This window comes from Tachyglossus aculeatus, chromosome 21 (assembly GCF_015852505.1).
Source record: "Tachyglossus aculeatus isolate mTacAcu1 chromosome 21, mTacAcu1.pri, whole genome shotgun sequence".
Taxonomy (NCBI): Eukaryota; Metazoa; Chordata; class Mammalia; order Monotremata; family Tachyglossidae; genus Tachyglossus; species Tachyglossus aculeatus.
The window spans coordinates 3274793-3291788 of record NC_052086.1 but is presented as its reverse complement, the minus strand read 5'-3'; the positions used below and the strand labels follow the sequence as shown (position 1 = coordinate 3291788).

General features: G+C 49.8%; 1 protein-coding gene across 1 annotated transcript in view; it reads right to left on the bottom strand.

Annotated features, from left to right (window-relative positions):
• Nucleotides 1–370: 370 nt before the first annotated feature.
• Nucleotides 371–16996, bottom strand: part of HORMAD2 (HORMA domain containing 2) — a 37187-nt gene continuing 20561 nt past the window's right edge. Inside the window, exon 11 of the mRNA XM_038763567.1 lies at nucleotides 371–1178. Within this exon, the coding sequence (XP_038619495.1) occupies nucleotides 1104–1178 (75 nt within the window). The 3' untranslated portion in view covers nucleotides 371–1103. The remainder of the gene's footprint in view (nucleotides 1179–16996) is intronic.

The window sequence follows — 16996 nt, the reverse complement described above, 5'->3', positions numbered from 1 at the left end:
ATTTTTCCAATTGGAGGCACTCACCCTTCCCACCTGCCAGAGCGCATAGGTACAGAGCTTTAAAAATCGTTGCTGTAATTTATTTTAGCGTCTGACTCCCTTCTCCAGTGTAAGTTCCCTGAGGGCGGGGATCTTGTCAGTTCTGTAGTACTGTACCCTCCAAGGAGTTAGTATAATGCTGTGCGCAGTGTTAGCCTTCAGTGAATACTACTCGTTGGTGAAAAAAATCTAAACCGGCATGGGTTGGAGTGTACAGGGAGAGTTAGCTTTGCTTTTCGCTGCAGCTTGCGTTCAGAGGATTGATGACTCGATATTTCAAGGTGATCTCAATACACTTTATTGAAAAGAAATTCAGGCTCTCGCAATCACAATGGCATAAAATTTGAACAACTTTTATTTCTATGGCTACTTTTTCCATTGCATTAAAGCCTATTACTTTACTAAAACCTACTTAAAACCTATTACTTTACTCAGCCTTATGATTTTTAGATTATTAACTCTATAGGAGGCAAATAGCCCAGAGAAAAATTTTCTTAGCTACTTAGCTACCTAACACTACCGTTGGACAAAACTTCTGAAACACAAGAAGGTGGCCCGTGTCCTCATTGAGGGTAAAGTGAGGCATGGGGTCAGAACGGCGAGCCCAAGAGGAGAGCCTCCTATCCCAACTACAATCCCTCCTCATAAGCTGGCTTTTGGGTGTAAAGCCACTAGCCAGATGGAGAAAACTTTCAGCCCACCGGGAGGGGCAAGTGGCTTAGAGCCATTAAATAAAATCAGAAGACAAAAGAAAAAGGAATTTGCTTTCTTTGGCAAAAAGGGGAAATCTTCCAAGGGGGAAAAAAAAGAATCAGTGGAGTCTCCCTCTTGTCCCTGCCACTGAGGTAGGAGAGGACAGGCTATGAACTACTCTTACTGCAAATAAAGCTAAACACTAACAAACTAAGGAGGCTATTCCCAGTTAATTTAACACACTGTAAAGGTTCTTACTTTCCAAAGGGGAGGTTGTGCATATTTGTTTCACATTAAGAGGCTTTCAACAACAACAACCGGGAAGCCGTTAACTTGTTTCCACACTCCTCCGGGTAGCAGGAAGGTCTCTTCTACTTCCTGGCCAACTTCCTCTTGCTTGGAAACACTAATTTCTCCTCGTTCTCGCCCGAATCCCGTGCGTCCATCTGTGGGAAATTGCCAGAACAGAGTCACGGTTACCGCCGGGCTTTCTGGGAGTTTGAGGGGGTGGGCAGGGGTGGGCCAGGAAACCGAGCTAAACCCGGTTCTCCACGGGCCTGCTTGGTGGGATCGGAGCCCGGCGTTCCGAGTTTCAAGATCCAGAAGGCTCCCGGGGTGGGTGGAGGGGATGGTATCTTGGTCCTCTTGAGATGGCGCCTGGCTCTGGAGAGGCCTGGAGCCGTGTTTTATGGAGGGGTGAAATCAGGGGAGACTTTTGGGTCTCCATTCCAGTTCACCGGGGCTGGCGTCGGATTTTGGCCTAGCTGATTACTTCTGTCTATTGGCTCACTGGATCCCGACTGGAGAAGGCTCCCACGGCTCTGACTCACTCTCTCGCTCACCCGGCCCCGGTTTCGTCAAGCCGGGCTCCCGCCAGGCCCAGCCCAAAGTGCGTGACCGCGGGATGGGAAAGTTCCCGCCTTAGCTCTTTGCAACTTGGGTGGGCTTCGGCAATATACCGGGCTCTGCAGAGTGCAAGAAAGCAGGGCACACAACCACCTTCTCTCAGAATGCCCTCGGATCCTTCCTTTCCAGCCAACTTTCTTGACGCTTAGATCTCTGGCCAATAGATGGGAGGGTTGGCTCCTTCGCTGGAGCGGACCTGTCTTGGAAAGGAGGGAGGGTCTCTCTGCCAGTCATGGCTTTTTCAGGAGGCTTCAGGGCAGGAAGTTGGTATCCTGGCACCTGAGCGACCCCGTGTTCTTTTTTCCTTTTTTTTTTTTTAAATGGTATTTATTAAGTGCTTACTGTGTGCCAAGCACAATTCTAAGTGCTGGGGTGGACACAAAGCTAGTCAGGTTGGACACAGTCCCTGTCCCATGTGGGGCTCACAGTCTTCATCCCCTTTTTCCATATGAGGGAACCGAGGCCCAGAGAAGTGAAGTGACTTGCAAAAGTTCACCCAGTAGACAAGTGGTGCAGCTGGGATTAGAACCCTGGTCCTTCTGAATCCCAGACCCGGGCTCTCACTACTATTGTGCCCAACACAACTTGCTTGTATCCACCCCAGCGCTTAGTACAGTGCCTGGCACGTAGTAAGCGCTTAACAAATACCATCATTAAGCCACCCTGCTCTTCAGAGCACAGGTCTCCCTCTCTGTCCTGGGCCAACATGCCTCATTACGCTGAGGAGAAGTCAATAAGTAAATCAAGGGCCCCACGACACCAGACACAAGGCGGTCAGGTTGGTTCTGAGGATCTGTTTGTCCTCTCGCCGGTTTTATAAAGCTCCGGCGGGGATAGGCTTCAGCAAACAGCCTCGTGTCCTCTGGAACAACCCTTTGGGTTCATTTTGGCTGAGATCACGGCGTAAACTGTTTGAAGCAGCGAAATGCTAAGAAAACAAATAGGACTCCTTATCTGAAAACCGACTTGCTTAAGTATGCCAAAGTTTGGAAACATCTGCCCTGGATGAAAGGAAACAGGGGCCGTCTAAAACAGAGGCAAGCACCCAAATTCCTTTATCTGGGAGATGAATTGATTACGCCATGGTTATGGGATCTGATTGGCCTGATGCAAGGCCTTGTTTGGGCAGATCTGAAATTCAAATGCAAAATCATCTCCATCTTTACCGAATGTGGGCCTGAAAGTCTGAGGGAAGGATGTGCCCTGTTCAGCAATCCGTCAAACCATCAGGGGTATTTACTGAGTGATACCTGGGGGCAGAGCGCTGTAATGAACACTTGGGAGAGGAGGGTTGGTAGACGTGATCCTTGCCCATGAGCGAGCTCGGATTTGCCGGTGGCAGGCTGGCCGACAATATCGACAGCAGTTGCGGTGTTGGTGAGGCGCTTACCATATACCAAGCGCTGTCCTAAGCATGGGGGCCAGGCCTGAATCACTCTGGTGGGACACAACCCCTGTTCCTCATGGGGCTCACAGTCTTAGGCTTGGTGTAAAAGAGGTGGCTCTCCAGAGGAGAGCACATCATGATTCTCAGAAGCTCAGGGAGAGCACTGTGCCTTGGATGAGTTGGTACAGAGGCAGTCAGGGAGACTGAGGGGTTTATGAGACATTTTTTCCACTCTTGTGAACAGAAGGAGGGGATTGATTGGTCAAGAGCCCGGAGGTCAGTGTGACCTCCTGGTGGCAGGCATAGTGATCGGAACAAAGGTGTTTAAGAGCGGCTCTTTTGTTGAAATCATTCTGGCCTCCTGGACCCCATCTATACCACGACGAGAATCAGGATGGACAGTTACCTCATTCGACTGGAAGTCAATCAGTTAATAGTATTCATTGAGCGCTTCCTGTGTCCGGAGCACTGTACTCTACGTGCCTGGGGGAATCTAGTACAACAGTGTTGGTAGACACGTTTCCTGCCTACAATGAACTTACAGTCTAGAGGGGGAGACAGACATGAAAACAGTAAATAAAGTACAGATGTGGACAGAAGTGTTGGGATCGTTGGGCCGGGCAGAGCTCGGTGTTTCGGACTCCCTTGGAGTGGGAAGCCATTTGGCAGATCCCGGCTCAAGGGTTGATACCATTGTGAGCCGGCCTGGGGCAGGGTTGTAACTGGAAGGACTTCTAGCCGGTCGCTCACTCAGCCAGCAGACCCGGGACCACCCCTGGCTGGCTCCCCTGAAGTCTGAGATGGGTTCTGGGTCTTGGGGCCATTTCAGGGTGTCGCTTTAGCTGGGGGTAGGCCAGGGAATTGGGTATTAATCCCCAACTGCCTGGGATGTCTGCTCCTGTCCCTTGCTCCCTCCTGAGGTCAGCGGTCCCTCTGGTGGCATCCATGCCTGGCCAGATTTGAATCTCTCTAGGCCCTGAAATCTTCCCTTCCCTCTTAGTGTGGCCATTCAGGGCCTGAGTTTGCCTTTCGGTCAAGTGGTGGGAGGGTGTCTCGAGTTGGGCTCGGCGCATCTAGGCTGTCTTCAGAAAGTTGTAATCTCTATGGGCCTAGGAATCCTGTCCCAGTGACCTTTCCACTTACCCTAACGTTTGTTTTCCTCCAGGTTTGTGTGGTGAAAACTTTATCGTGAAAGACCGGGATCAGTTTCCGCAAGCTGAAAAACTGGTGAAAGTGTATAATCTTTTCTGGGAGCCTTTTTGGGTCCTACCCTTTATGGGATTTGTAACATCTGCTTACAATTTTCAAACACAGAAAAAATGCCCATTGCATCATCCTTTCAGAAGGCAGCGAACTTGTCAACAAAATGCCCGACCGGCTGGTGAGGTGCCAGCAGAGGACCGTCTGGACGGACCCGAAACAGATCTCCCGGAGGAGCTCCTTCCGGGGCCGACTTGACCCCGAGTCCGACAAAGCCTTCGGCACCGACACGGAGGTGGGGTGAGACGTGCTCGGCTGGGCATGGGTTTGCTGATGCTTCGAAAAGCGGATGAGCAGATCGGCCCCGCAGATACGGAATCGGTAACTAGAGACTCGACTTCTCACGGCCCTTCTATGTGGGTCACGGGTCTGTGTTCGGCGGGCTGACAGAGTGATAATCTCCTCAGGCTGGCTTCAAACCAACCCACAATAAATGGTTCCCGCCGCTAAGGCCATTTCAGAGACAGACAGCAGAAAAACACACTGATACCCAAGGGCCTCCATCGGCCCCCTTCCTCCCACTTATCTTTTTTCTTGTTTTTAATGGTATTTGTTAAGCATTTGCTATGCGCCAGGCACTGTTCTAAGCGCTGGGGAAGATACAAGCTAATCAGGTTGGACACAGTCCCTGTCCCACATGGGGCTCACAGCCTTCATCTCCATTTTACAGATGAGGGAACTGAGGCCCAGAGAAGTGAAGTGACTTGCCCAAGGTCACACAAGCAGACAAGTGGCAGAGCTGGGATTAGACCCAGGTCTGCCCAAGCCTGTCCTCTATCCACTAGGCTAAGCTGTTCCCCCCAGCTTCTCCCCTGCTATTCCCTAGCTCACATGCTTTGCTCCTCACAGACCTACTCAGAGTCCATACCTCATCTGTCCCTTTTTTGGTTTTCAAAATGGTATTTGTTAAGCACTTACTCTTTACCAGGCACTGTACTAAGCCTGTTGTTCAGCTGTATCCAGACTCATCAGGATGGATACAGTTCCTGTCCTACATGGGGCTCACACTCTTAATCCCCATTTTACAGATGAGGAAACCAAGGCACAGAGATGTTAAGCGACTTGCCCAAGGTCACCCAGCAGACAAGTGGCGGAGCCGGGATTAGAATCCCGGTCCACCGATGCCCAGACCCGTGCACTGGGTGGCACTGCCTTGCTGATGGCCTCTTGCTCAGCGTTCCCTCCCTCTTCGAGTCCAGCCGACCACCAGTCTCCCCATCCCCGAGCCCCTTCTGAAGTCCCCCCTCCTCCAGGAGGTCTTCCCCTGCTAAACCTTGGATTCATTTCAACTACTTGACAGGCTCAGACCCCGGTCTGCCGGGTGCAGAGCTGACCAAGAAGCCGGAGAGAAGCCGGAAGCATCAGAGACTTGATTGGCAGGTTTAGCTTGTCACACCCCGGGACCATCCCCCCGATGGGGTGGCCCAGCAGCCACAGAGCAGCCCCTTCTGGGAGTTGGCATAACAGAAGGGAAGGATTGAAAGACCAACCGCTCCCTGGAAAACTCAAGTCATCATTCCGGAAGCTTCTCCTCTTGCTGCCCTCTCCCTGCCGAGGCCATTTCTTGGTGAGGGAAATCAACACCGGTTTCCCACAGATCTCTCTCCGGGCCCTTTTGCAGGGGTGTGCACAGGGGCTTGAGGGCTGAGGCTTCCTAGAGCTCTGGGCCATTTCGGCCTCTGCCAAGATTCTGGGCAAACTGACCTGCGAGGAGGAAAAGTGGACTGCCATGAAACATTCTGGGGACCCATAGTCTCCTTCCAAAAATAACACGCACCCACACATTCGAAAGATGAAACGACGATACAGAACTCTAGTGATTTAGGTTCTGAGTGCTTTGGGATTCTATAGCTAATGCATACCATACTGAAAGTCTTTTTCCAAGCCCTAAATATTTTCCATGCTGTGGTGGAGCTGTTCGGTTTCCAATGGAATTGCCCGAACTTTGGGAAGAGGCAGCACTGCTCAGCTCAAATTTGGCTGCTTTAGTTTGGAGAATTCATTTCTAACTTCCCTTTCCTACGTCTCCCCCACAACCTCTCTCCAACTTCAGGACCCCCGAAGCACCTTGGGGTCTCCAGCCCTCCCATAGATTCGTATCTTGATACTCCAGTACTTTCCCATCTCGAAAATTAATTTCGGTGCCCATCTCCCACAACAGGGGTAGGAATCGTGTCTCCTATTCAGTCAATCAGTGGTATTTATTGAACTCTTACTGTGAGCTGAACACTGTACTAAGTGCTTGGGAGGGTGTAGTGTAACAGAGTTGGTAAAAACGTTCCCTGCCCACAAGGAGCTTCCAGTCCCAACTCTACACTTCTGTCCCAGATGCTTAGTGGTTCAGTTCAGTCATATTTATTGAGCACCTACAGTGTGCAAAGCACTGTACTAAGCTTGTGGGAGAGTACAATATAACAATAGACACATTCCCTACAGTGCGCTGCCAATGAGAGGTGCTCAATTCATGTTCTTTATTGATGAAGAGTACTAGACAGTAGCTTTAAGCATCTTCCACATCCAGCACTTAGTACAGTGCTGGACACACGGAAAGTGCTTAACAAATACCATAAAAAATTATGGCAACTGGGGCTCCATTATCCAACACCTCTTGAGGTTTAAATACCCAATGAACTCCAAGCTGTGAAGAGAACACCCAGAGAGAGGGAAGAAATACAGATTCACCTAATGCCTATGCACAGCTGATATATTCCACTTTTAAGACTGCTTGGAAAAGCAGCAAGGCCTAGTGGAATGAGCACTGGTCTGGGACTCAGAGAACCTGGGTTCTAATCCCGGCTCTGCCAATTGGTTGCTGTCTGACCTTGGGCAAGTCACTTGGCTTCTCTGGGCCTCAGTTTCCTCAACCGTAAAAATGGGGATTTGATACCTGTTCTCCTTCCTACTTGGAATGTGAGCCTTGTGTGGGACAGGGCCTGTGTCCGATCCAATTAACTGAAATCTACCACAGTCAGCACTTAGAATGACATTACGATGTGAGCGTCGGCCAGTGGTAGGGAGATCTGTTTCTATATTTTTGTTGTTGCTGTTACATATCAGCCCTGATGGCATTAGACTTTTCAAAACCAGCTGGAAATTTCAGGTAGCAAAATGCTAAAAAAATTAAAAAAAAAAAACCCCAAAAGGGAATCACCAACAAACTCAGAACCAGAAGAACCAGAACAGAAGATCCTGCCCTTCTGGAGGCGGCAGGGGGAGGAGGGAGGGCATCTGGAAGAGATATGGGGCCTCCTGAGGAGGGAGAGTCCCCCCGGTCGGCCATGACCTGAAATCAGATGATTGTGGCAGTGGGAATCGACGCTGCAAGGAGTGGCTGACAGTCTGGTCGGGGCCAAGCAGTCTCAGCTCTTTCGGTGCTCTAGTCAATGCTAGTCAAAAATCAACTTGTCAGTTTAACGGTATCTAAAAATAGGTTCCTTGAGTTTAATCATCCTTCCCGAGAATACCTATCTCCGGATTACAGTCCCATCGACAGGACCTCGGGAGGTTGGGGATTTCTCTGCGTCGACTAACTCCAGACCTGTTGGTTTCACTTTGTTTCAGTGAAAGTCGTCTCAGGGGACAGAGGCGTTTCCTCATGTCTGCCCAGTCTGGGGCTCTCTCTTCGGCTCTGTCAATGCGGCATCTGACATACGGCCTTGGAGAGACCCTTCTGGGATTCCCCGAGAAAAGGTCTAAGGGAAGCCACAGAACTTTAGGTGCTTGAATGGTTCGGGCCCCCTGCTTCCCCAGGGTGGAGGAAAAGTCGGACTCATTTTCAGGGTTCCCAGGCCCCTGTGACCCTTAAAGTACAAGCTCCACCCCCTGAACGCCATTCCCCAAAGCTATGAAGGTACTCGAGAGCATGTTTGATGGATTCTTGGACATCTTGAGCAGAAGCCCGGCAGGGCAGAGAGACTGAGAGTCAGGGTGGCAGGGCCGGAGGAAGCCACGGATGGTCTTTCCGCCCCATTTTCCGCCTCTGTAAAAAGCGGGGATGGGAATATTTGCTGTGGCCATCATAGGGAGGCAGTGAGGATTCATGACATAATGTCTGCGGAGGCCTGAGCACCTTGGAAAAAGCACAGCGCAGCCTGGAGCTTTTAGTTTTATATTTAGGCTCTGCCTGAAATGAGACCTGGTTTCCTTCTGCTCTTGAATTCCCGGGGAGATTTTATGAAACTGACTCAAACGTCGGCCAGAAGGCCCCATAGACGTCCAAAGAGCCGATCTGTGGTTAAGTGGGCGGAGAAAACGTCCAGGGCCTGTTTCTTCTCCCATGGCCTCGAGGAGGGCCTTCAGAGAACTGAACTCCTGGAAGGACAGTAGTAGCCTAAAAACACTTCCCTGGAATCTGGGATTCCCAGGAATTTTTTTTGTGGGGGGGAGTTTTGGCCTAGGATGAAACAGAGGCCAGTCATGTCTTGGGCCAGATTAGATTGAATTTTCCTTCCAGACTAGGGAAATTTAGGGGTCGGGGTAGGAATGACAAATCTTCATAGGGTTTGAAGGTAAACTTCTCCCTTTATGTGCCAGGGAAGGCTCAACCGGGAGAAATCTGGAGGGATCCTGGCTGGATCCAGAGTTCTGGAAAAAAAAAAAAAATCGCTGGCCCATCGTAAAGAGGCTGAGTCGAGGTCATATCGGCTTTGGAATTGGAAGGGGAAGAAAAAGAACAAGGGGAAGAATTACAAGGCGGAAAGGGACGGTCGTGAAGTAAAGACAAAGCTGATTGAGAGGGTCTTTTTTTGGTGGGTTTTTTCCTTTTAAATCAAATCCCACCCCCACATCATTTAATCCCGAGGATCCGGAGTGTCGGGAATGATTTGCTATAAGGTGATTGATGGTCTCGCAATCCATCTCGGCCCTACTGGCTTCCCTGCTGATTCTGATCCTCCTTTCTGGTGGGAAATGTTCGGATTCTTCCCCCTTCCCGTTTACACTGGTTGGGCCCGTGAGGTCCCCTTACTTAGTTTCTCCGGAGAGAGGACCGTGGTGCCGCCGTCTTTGCGGTGAGCCGAGATGGGGAAACCAGCCGGGAGAGAGACAAAGGAAATACCCCGAGGATCCCTCCAAAGGGCAGCCTCAGTTGCCCTGGTAGCCAAGCCGAAAGCGAGACGGAAACTGAGCCTTTCAGACCAGCTTGCCACATCACAACCAAGGGAGGAACGGCTATTTCCGAGCAGAAACTTGAAGGGGAGCTAACAGCCAAGACAACACGATGGAACAAGAAGCAGCTTTTGTGAGTACCCGGTCTAGTGGGGGCCATGTTGGCCTTTTGAGCCACCCTCCCACCCAGGGGAAACCTCTTGGACAGTGGGGAGATGGGGAAAGATCAAGGCGGGCTTTGCATAGCTCTAGCACCCTACACTTGTTCACTCCTGGACTCCTCCCTCAGGCAGCAGATTTTTCCACCCAGGGCCGGGGGTGAGGGTGGAGGCCCAGGGAGAAATCCGTGTTTGAGAAAATAAAAATAACCAGGGATAGTCAGAATTCCCAAATGCCCCCGAACTGAATTTGGACACAAAACAACAAAAGCCAGGAAGTAACCAAGTTGAGGATCACAGAGTTAAAAGGAAAGTCATGGAGGGCCAGACCTGGATCTATCTTGAATGGATATTTTTGTCCCCCTTCACCTTGTGGGCTGGGTTTGAGCAGAGATGTCCTGCTGGGTTCTGATAAGATACCCTGTTGGCTTGTAGGAAAAATTTGCAAATATTCCAGATAATGTCATTGTTCCAGGCCAATCATCTTCCTCTAGGCAGAGGAGACGTTTTCTTTCCAAGTCGGAGACTTACACTGAGATCATTTTCTGTTCCAGGGATCGTGTGGGTTCATTGTTTTTCAAAATCCAGTGCTTTTCAGGTTCAGAGCAATTCGTCAACCTTAATTTCCATCGCTTCAGAAAAACCTCTTAAAAGGAATAGTAGCCTCATCACTTCGGCATTGGTTAAGCGCTTACTATGCGCTACGGACTGTTCTAAGAAGTTGGGGGTAGATACAAGGCAATCAGGTCGGACACAGTCCCAGTCGCACATGGGGTTCACAATCTTAATAGGAGGGAGAATGGGCATCGAATCCCCATTTTACAGATGAGGAAACTGAGGCATCAAGAAGTGATTTGCCCAAGGTCACCCAGAAGATAACTGGCAGATCCAAGATTAGAACCCAGGTCCTCTGACTCCTAGGCCTGTACTCTTTCCACAAGGTCATGCTGCTCCTTGATGCATTTAGGGAGGAAATGGATTCAAGGCTCAGAGATTTGTTTAGAGATGACACTGATTTTTGAAGGAGGTTTGCTTAAAATTAAACTGGCCCAGATGGAGACAAGCCAATCTGATCGGAGGACTTATTGTTATTGATAATAATAATAACAATGATAATTGTGATATTTGTTATGTGCCAGGTACTGTACTAAGCACTGGCATAGATATAAGCAAATCAGGTTGGACACAGTCCCAATCTCACTTGGGGCTCAGTCTTAATCCCCATTTTACAGAGGAGGAAATTGAGGTCCAGAGAAGTTAAGGGACTTGCCAAGATCACACAGCAAAGTGGTGGAGCCAGGATTAGAACCCACATCCTTCTAACTCCCAAGCCCATACTTTATCCACTAGGCTTCTCCAGGGCTTCTCGGCCGGGATGCTGGGACCTCCCGGAGGCTGAGCCCCAGTTGGGAGTATTTCAAAAAAACAGTTGGTATTAAACCTCGACATTCCCTTGAGTCATTCGAATCCACCTGATGTTATTTGATGAGCGGGATATTGAGGCGACTACGTGGTCATCTGGGGCTCTTAGTTTCCCCAAATGGGCTGATGTGCATTTGAGTAACCTCCGACCATTTCTGGAAAATGCTACCTGGGTGGCAGCTCACTCAGCTGGACACGCGCTCCTGTTTGGAGCCAATTGGAAAGCAGAGCTCGGGACTTTCCAAAAAATTTTCCCCCGGGAAGATAAATTTTCCATTTTTAAAAAATGGCATTTGTTAAAGCACATACAATGTGCCAGAGGCTGTACTAAACCCTAGAGTAGATACAGGATAATCAGGGTAGACACAGTCCATATCCCACATGGGGCCCCCAGTCTTAATCCCATTTTACAGATGAAGCAACTGGGGCACGGAGAAGTGAAGTGACTTGCTGTCCCAAGGTCACCCTGGGGTACTGGCCATCCCAAGGTCAAATGCTATCTCGTGACCACCTGAGCCAGCAGGCGGAACTCGGAAGTGAGTGTGGGATACCGCCCCCACAACCAAAACTGCTGGATTGACAGCCCAAGCCGGGAATACAGAAGGTGTCCGTCTCCCCCGTGCCAATCAAATTAGGTATGGAGGAGGGGGGAGGACAGAGGTTGGATAAACTGAGGCTGGAAGCTGGAATGGCCTAGGAGCACAGGTGATAAAAACCTGTCATCTCTGACCTTTAGGCTCAGAACACCAAGACAAGCAGCAGCAGGAGGAGCAGCCGCCGCAGCAGCAGCAGCAGAGGCCCACATGTCTTTCCCTGCCCAGAAGTCCAGATGCCCGCTCTGCAACCAGAACCGACACACTGAGGCAAGGGCTGAGGGACCGGTGTCTCGTGTGTGGGACCCAGGTGCCCCACTGCGGATGGGGATCATAAGTGGACTCCTTCCATGTAGGGAGAGCACACGGTGAGAGCTAGCCGCCCACCACGGGCACGGTTAATGTAATGGACTCGTCTCATGTGGGAAAGTAAGTGGATTCTTCCCGTGTAGGAAAGTAAGTGGATTCATCCCGAGTGGGAAGTGCACATGGGTGAGAGCTAGCCGACTCACCCACGCACGATTAACGTATGATTGTGTTCCTCCCCTTAGGGAAGCTCGAATATTGCTAATTGATTGCATTCCTCCCAAAAGGGAGGCTCAATCCATTGTGCCTAAACAACTAAATAATTCAATTTGCCTCGCGGAATAGATTTTATATAAAACTCAGGCTTACCGTCCCCGGACCCCCTACTCTCTCACTCTCTCTCTCTCTCTCTCTCTCTCTCTCTCTCAGAGGCAATTACTGAACGAACCCGTCCCCGGGTGACAAGTGACACTTGCCCAAGGTCACAAAGTACACAAGTGGTGGAGCCGGGATTAGGACCCAGGTCCTTCTGACTTCCAGGCCTGGGCTCTATCCACTAGGCCACACTGTTTCCCTAGACCCATATCTAACCTTTAATCTAGCGCTCTTGCTTCATGGCAAAATCTACTTCCTAAAGATTCGATCAACAAAATTGTTGCTTTCAAAGTTCCATACATTAAAGTGCAACAAGCTAAGAGTTACATAGAAAAAGAACGTTTACCAGGTGGCAAGGGTTCTAATCCTGGCTCCGTCACTTGTCTGCTGTGTGACCTTGGGCAAGCCACTTAACTTCTCTGTGCCTCAGTTACCTCATCTGTAAAATGGGGATTAAAGACTGTGAGCCTCACACAGGACCACTTGATTACCATGGATCTACTGCAGCACTTAGAATAGAGCTCAGCACAAAGTAAGCACTTAAGAAATACCATAATTACTATTATTATTATTTTTACCACTTGGGTGAAAACTAAGTGTAGGATGCCAAGTGCACAAGTTGGTATTTGCAGATGATTTGGCACAGGACTGACTACCAACTGAAAATGTAAAGTTCATTCTTAGGTACGCTTGCTGTGGGCAGTGAACATGCCCACCAACTCTGTTATGTCATACTCTCCCAAGCGCTTAGAATAGTGCTCTGCACTTAGTAAGGGCTCAATGAATACGACTGAATGAATGACTGATCGATTTGCACCTAATCTCCCTTCAGCAGGAAAGACCAACTCTGTAGCTTTGCTTCTTTGTGTGGACCTGATTGGCTGTGAATCCACTAAAGGTTTATAGCCTAAACATGCAGAGATGCTTCCCAACCACAGCTTTGGTAAGAAGAACACTAACTCCATCAATTAGATTTGGGAGTTGGAACTCAAAACGGAGGAAAACTCTTTGAAGACCAGTGGATCTGGTAAAGTTTCAAGAAATGTGGCAAATTCCAAACTCTGGATCCTGGACAAGATTTCCTCTGAGGTTTCTTTTGTGAATTAACTGGTAACCTATCCGTAGACTTTCCCTTATGGAAAAATTCCGCCTAGTTACAACAGACCTTTACATTTGGGTAATCCGGAATTACCATAAGAGAGCATCCAATAATTAATTAGGGCATTCATCACTCTCAACACTCTCTGCTACTCTCCCATCCTTCCCAGCGGTATCCTCAGAGGAACTCTCCTCCCTCCTCTCAAGTACTACTCCGGCCACCTGTGCTTCTGACCCCATTCCCTCTCATCTTATGAAATCTCTCGCTCCATCCCTTCTCCCCTCCTTAACTTCCATCTTCAACCGCTCACTCTCCACTGGTTCCTTCCCCTCTGCCTTCAAACATGCCCATGTCTCTCCCATCCTAAAAAAACCCTCTCTTGACCCCACCTCACCTTCTAGTTATCGTCCCATATCCCTCCTACCATTCCTTTCCAAACTCCTTGAACGAGTTGTCTACACGCGCTGCCTAGAATTCCTCAACAACAACTCTCTCCTCGACCCCCTCCAGTCTGGCTTCCGTCCCCTTCATTCCACGGAAACTGCGTGGAGGTCACCAATGACCTCCTGCTTGCCAAATCCAACGGCTTGCCAAATCCAACGGCTCCTACTCTGTCCTAATCCTCCTCGACCTCTCAGCTGCCTTTGACACTGTGGACCACCCCCTTCTCCTCAACACGTTATCTGACCTTGGCTTCACTGACTCCGTCCTCTCCTGGTTCTCCTCTTATCTCTCCGGTCGTTCTTTCTCAGTCTCTTTTGCAGGCTCCTCCTCCCCCTCCCATCCTCTTACTGTGGGGGTTCCCCAAGGTTCAGTGCTTGGTCCCCTTCTGTTCTCAATCTACACTCACTCCCTTGGTGACCTCATTCGCTCCCACGGCTTCAACTATCATCTCTACGCTGATGACACCCAGATCTACATCTCTGCCCCTGCTCTCTCCCCCTCCCTCCAGGCTCGCATCTCCTCCTGCCTTCAGGACATCTACATCTGGATGTCCGCCCGCCACCTAAAGCTCAACATGTCGAAGACTGAGCTCCTTGTCTTCCCTCCCAAACCTTGTCCTCTCCCTAACTTTCCCATCTCTGTTGACGGCACTACCATCCTTCCCGTCTCACAAGCCCGCAACCTTGGTGTCATCCTCGACTCCGCTCTCTCATTCACCCCTCACATCCAAGCCGTCACCAAAACCTGCCGGTCTCAGCTCCGCAACATTGCCAAGATCCGCCCTTTCCTCTCCATCCAAACCGCTACCCTGCTAATTCAAGCTCTCATCCTATCCCGTCTGGACTACTGCACTAGCCTTCTCTCTGATCTCCCATCCTCGTGTCTCTCTCCACTTCAATCCATACTTCATGCTGCGGCCCGGATTATCTTTGTCCAGAAACGCTCTGGACATATTACTCCCCTCCTCAGAAACCTCCAATGGCTACCGATCAATCTGCGCATCAAGCAGAAACTCCTCACCCTGGGCTTCAAGGCTCTCCATCACCTCGCCCCCTCCTACCTCACCTCCCTTCTCTCCTTCTACTGCCCAGCCCGCACCCTCCGCTCCTCCACCACTAATCTCCTCACTGTACCTCGCTCTCGCCTGTCCCGCCATCGACCCCCGGCCCACGTCATCCCCCGGGCCTGGAATGCCCTCCCTCTGCCCATCCGCCAAGCTAGCTCTCTTCCTCCCTTCAAGGCCCTGCTGAGAGCTCACCTCCTCCAGGAGGCCTTCCCAGACTGAGCCCCTTCTTTCCTCTCCCCTCGTCCCCCTCTCCATCCCCCCGTCTTACCTCCTTCCCTTCCCCACAGCACCTGTATATATGTATATATGGTTGTACATATTTATTACTCTATTTATTTATTTATTTATTTATTTTACTTGTACATTTCTATCCTACTTATTTTATTTTGTTGGTATGTTTGGTTCTGTTCTCTGTCTCCCCCTTTTAGACTGTGAGCCCACTGTTGGGTAGGGACTGTCTCTATGTGATGCCAATTTGTACTTCCCAAGCGCTTAGTACAGTGCTCTGCACATAGTAAGCGCTCAATAAATACGATTGATTGATTGATTGATTGATCAAACACATTCTATGTGCAAAGTACTGTACTAGACACTGGGGACGATACAAGATAATCAGGATGGATACTGTAGCCATCCCACATGAGGCTCACAGTGTAAGCAGGAGGGAGACCAGGTACTGAATTCCCCTTTTGCAGATGAGGTAACTGAGGCATGGAGATGTGGAGTAGTGAGTTGCCCAAAGTCACACAGTGAACAGGTGGCGGAGCCGGGATTAGGATCCAGATCCTCTGACTCCCAGTCCTGTGCTGTTTCCACTAGGAAACACTAACTTGTTTCCAAGTTTCTAACTGACCATTTCTGAAAAGATTATAGCTTGCTGTGGTAAAAACTGAATTGACATTCTAATTGCGGAGTCTATCTGTTGATACCCAACTCTGTGGGCTTTCTTTGCCTTAGTTTTCACCCTGGGTTAGATGGATGAACCAGTGAACCAGAGTTGGCAAAGTTCACCTCACATCAGCCTGCATTCCTAATCTGATCCCCATCTTCCTTCTCACTTTTCCCAAATCCTGAATTTCAAATGGAAGCTGGAAGCCCAGAGAAGTAACTCCCGGGCATGATCTGCAGCGACTCATGCCCGAACGGATGATTTTTTTTCACCGATGAGCAAGAGTCACTTAGGTCTCGATCCTCTCGGGCTGGGTTTCCAGGGAATGACAATTACGGAGCATGACCGAAAAAGAATAGAGATTTTCTCCTGGTTTTTTTTTTTTTCCAAGAGGAAAAGAGGAAGTTTAAGAGGAAAAGAGGAAGTTTGTAAGGAAAAATTGTGTGACTTCAGACCAGAGATGGCCAAGGGAGGGTGGGGTTGAGGGGAATGTTGAAGTGGCTTCAAAAGGACCCTCTTCTGGGTCGACAGAGGGTTTCCTCCGACTTTTTCGGTGATCAACACTACCACCAAGTCTGTTTCCCCCGCTCTGTCAGAATATAATAATAATAATGATGGTATTTGTTAAGCGCTTACTATGTGTAAGGCACTGTTCTAAGCACTGGGGGGATACAAGGTGATCAGATTGTCCCATGTGGGGCTCACAGTCTTAATTCCCATTTTACAGATGAGGGAACTGAGGCACAGAGAAGTGAAGTGACTTGCCCAAAGTCACACAGCTGACAATTGGCGGAGCCAGGATTTGAACCTGTGACCTCTGACTCCAAAGCCAGGGCTCTTTCCACTGAACCACACTGCTTCTCTATTCTGTTGTGTGTTCTGTTCTGTTTTGTTGTAATGTTCTGTTGTGAGAATATCCCTCACAACAGTCCTGGGAGCCCAAAGGGGCATCTGTGGAGTGTGAGATCAGTCTTCCGTGGTTGGTCCAGCTGTCTGGCAGGAGAGACGGCTCGGGGGGAAGTATCTGGGAAGTTGGGGTGGGGTACGGGGGGGCTGCTGGGATATGGGGGATGGTGGGGCAGGCATTTGAGGGTGGGGGAAAGGAGTTGTGGAAAGAGGTGTGTCAGACAGACACCTTTCCTCTCCTGTCTGCCCAATTCTCCACAGCTCCTCACTAGGCCGGCCTCACCCACCATCCAGGGAAGTCTGTTCATTTCAGTCTTTTTCTTCTCTCTCCTTACCCTTCTTTTCAC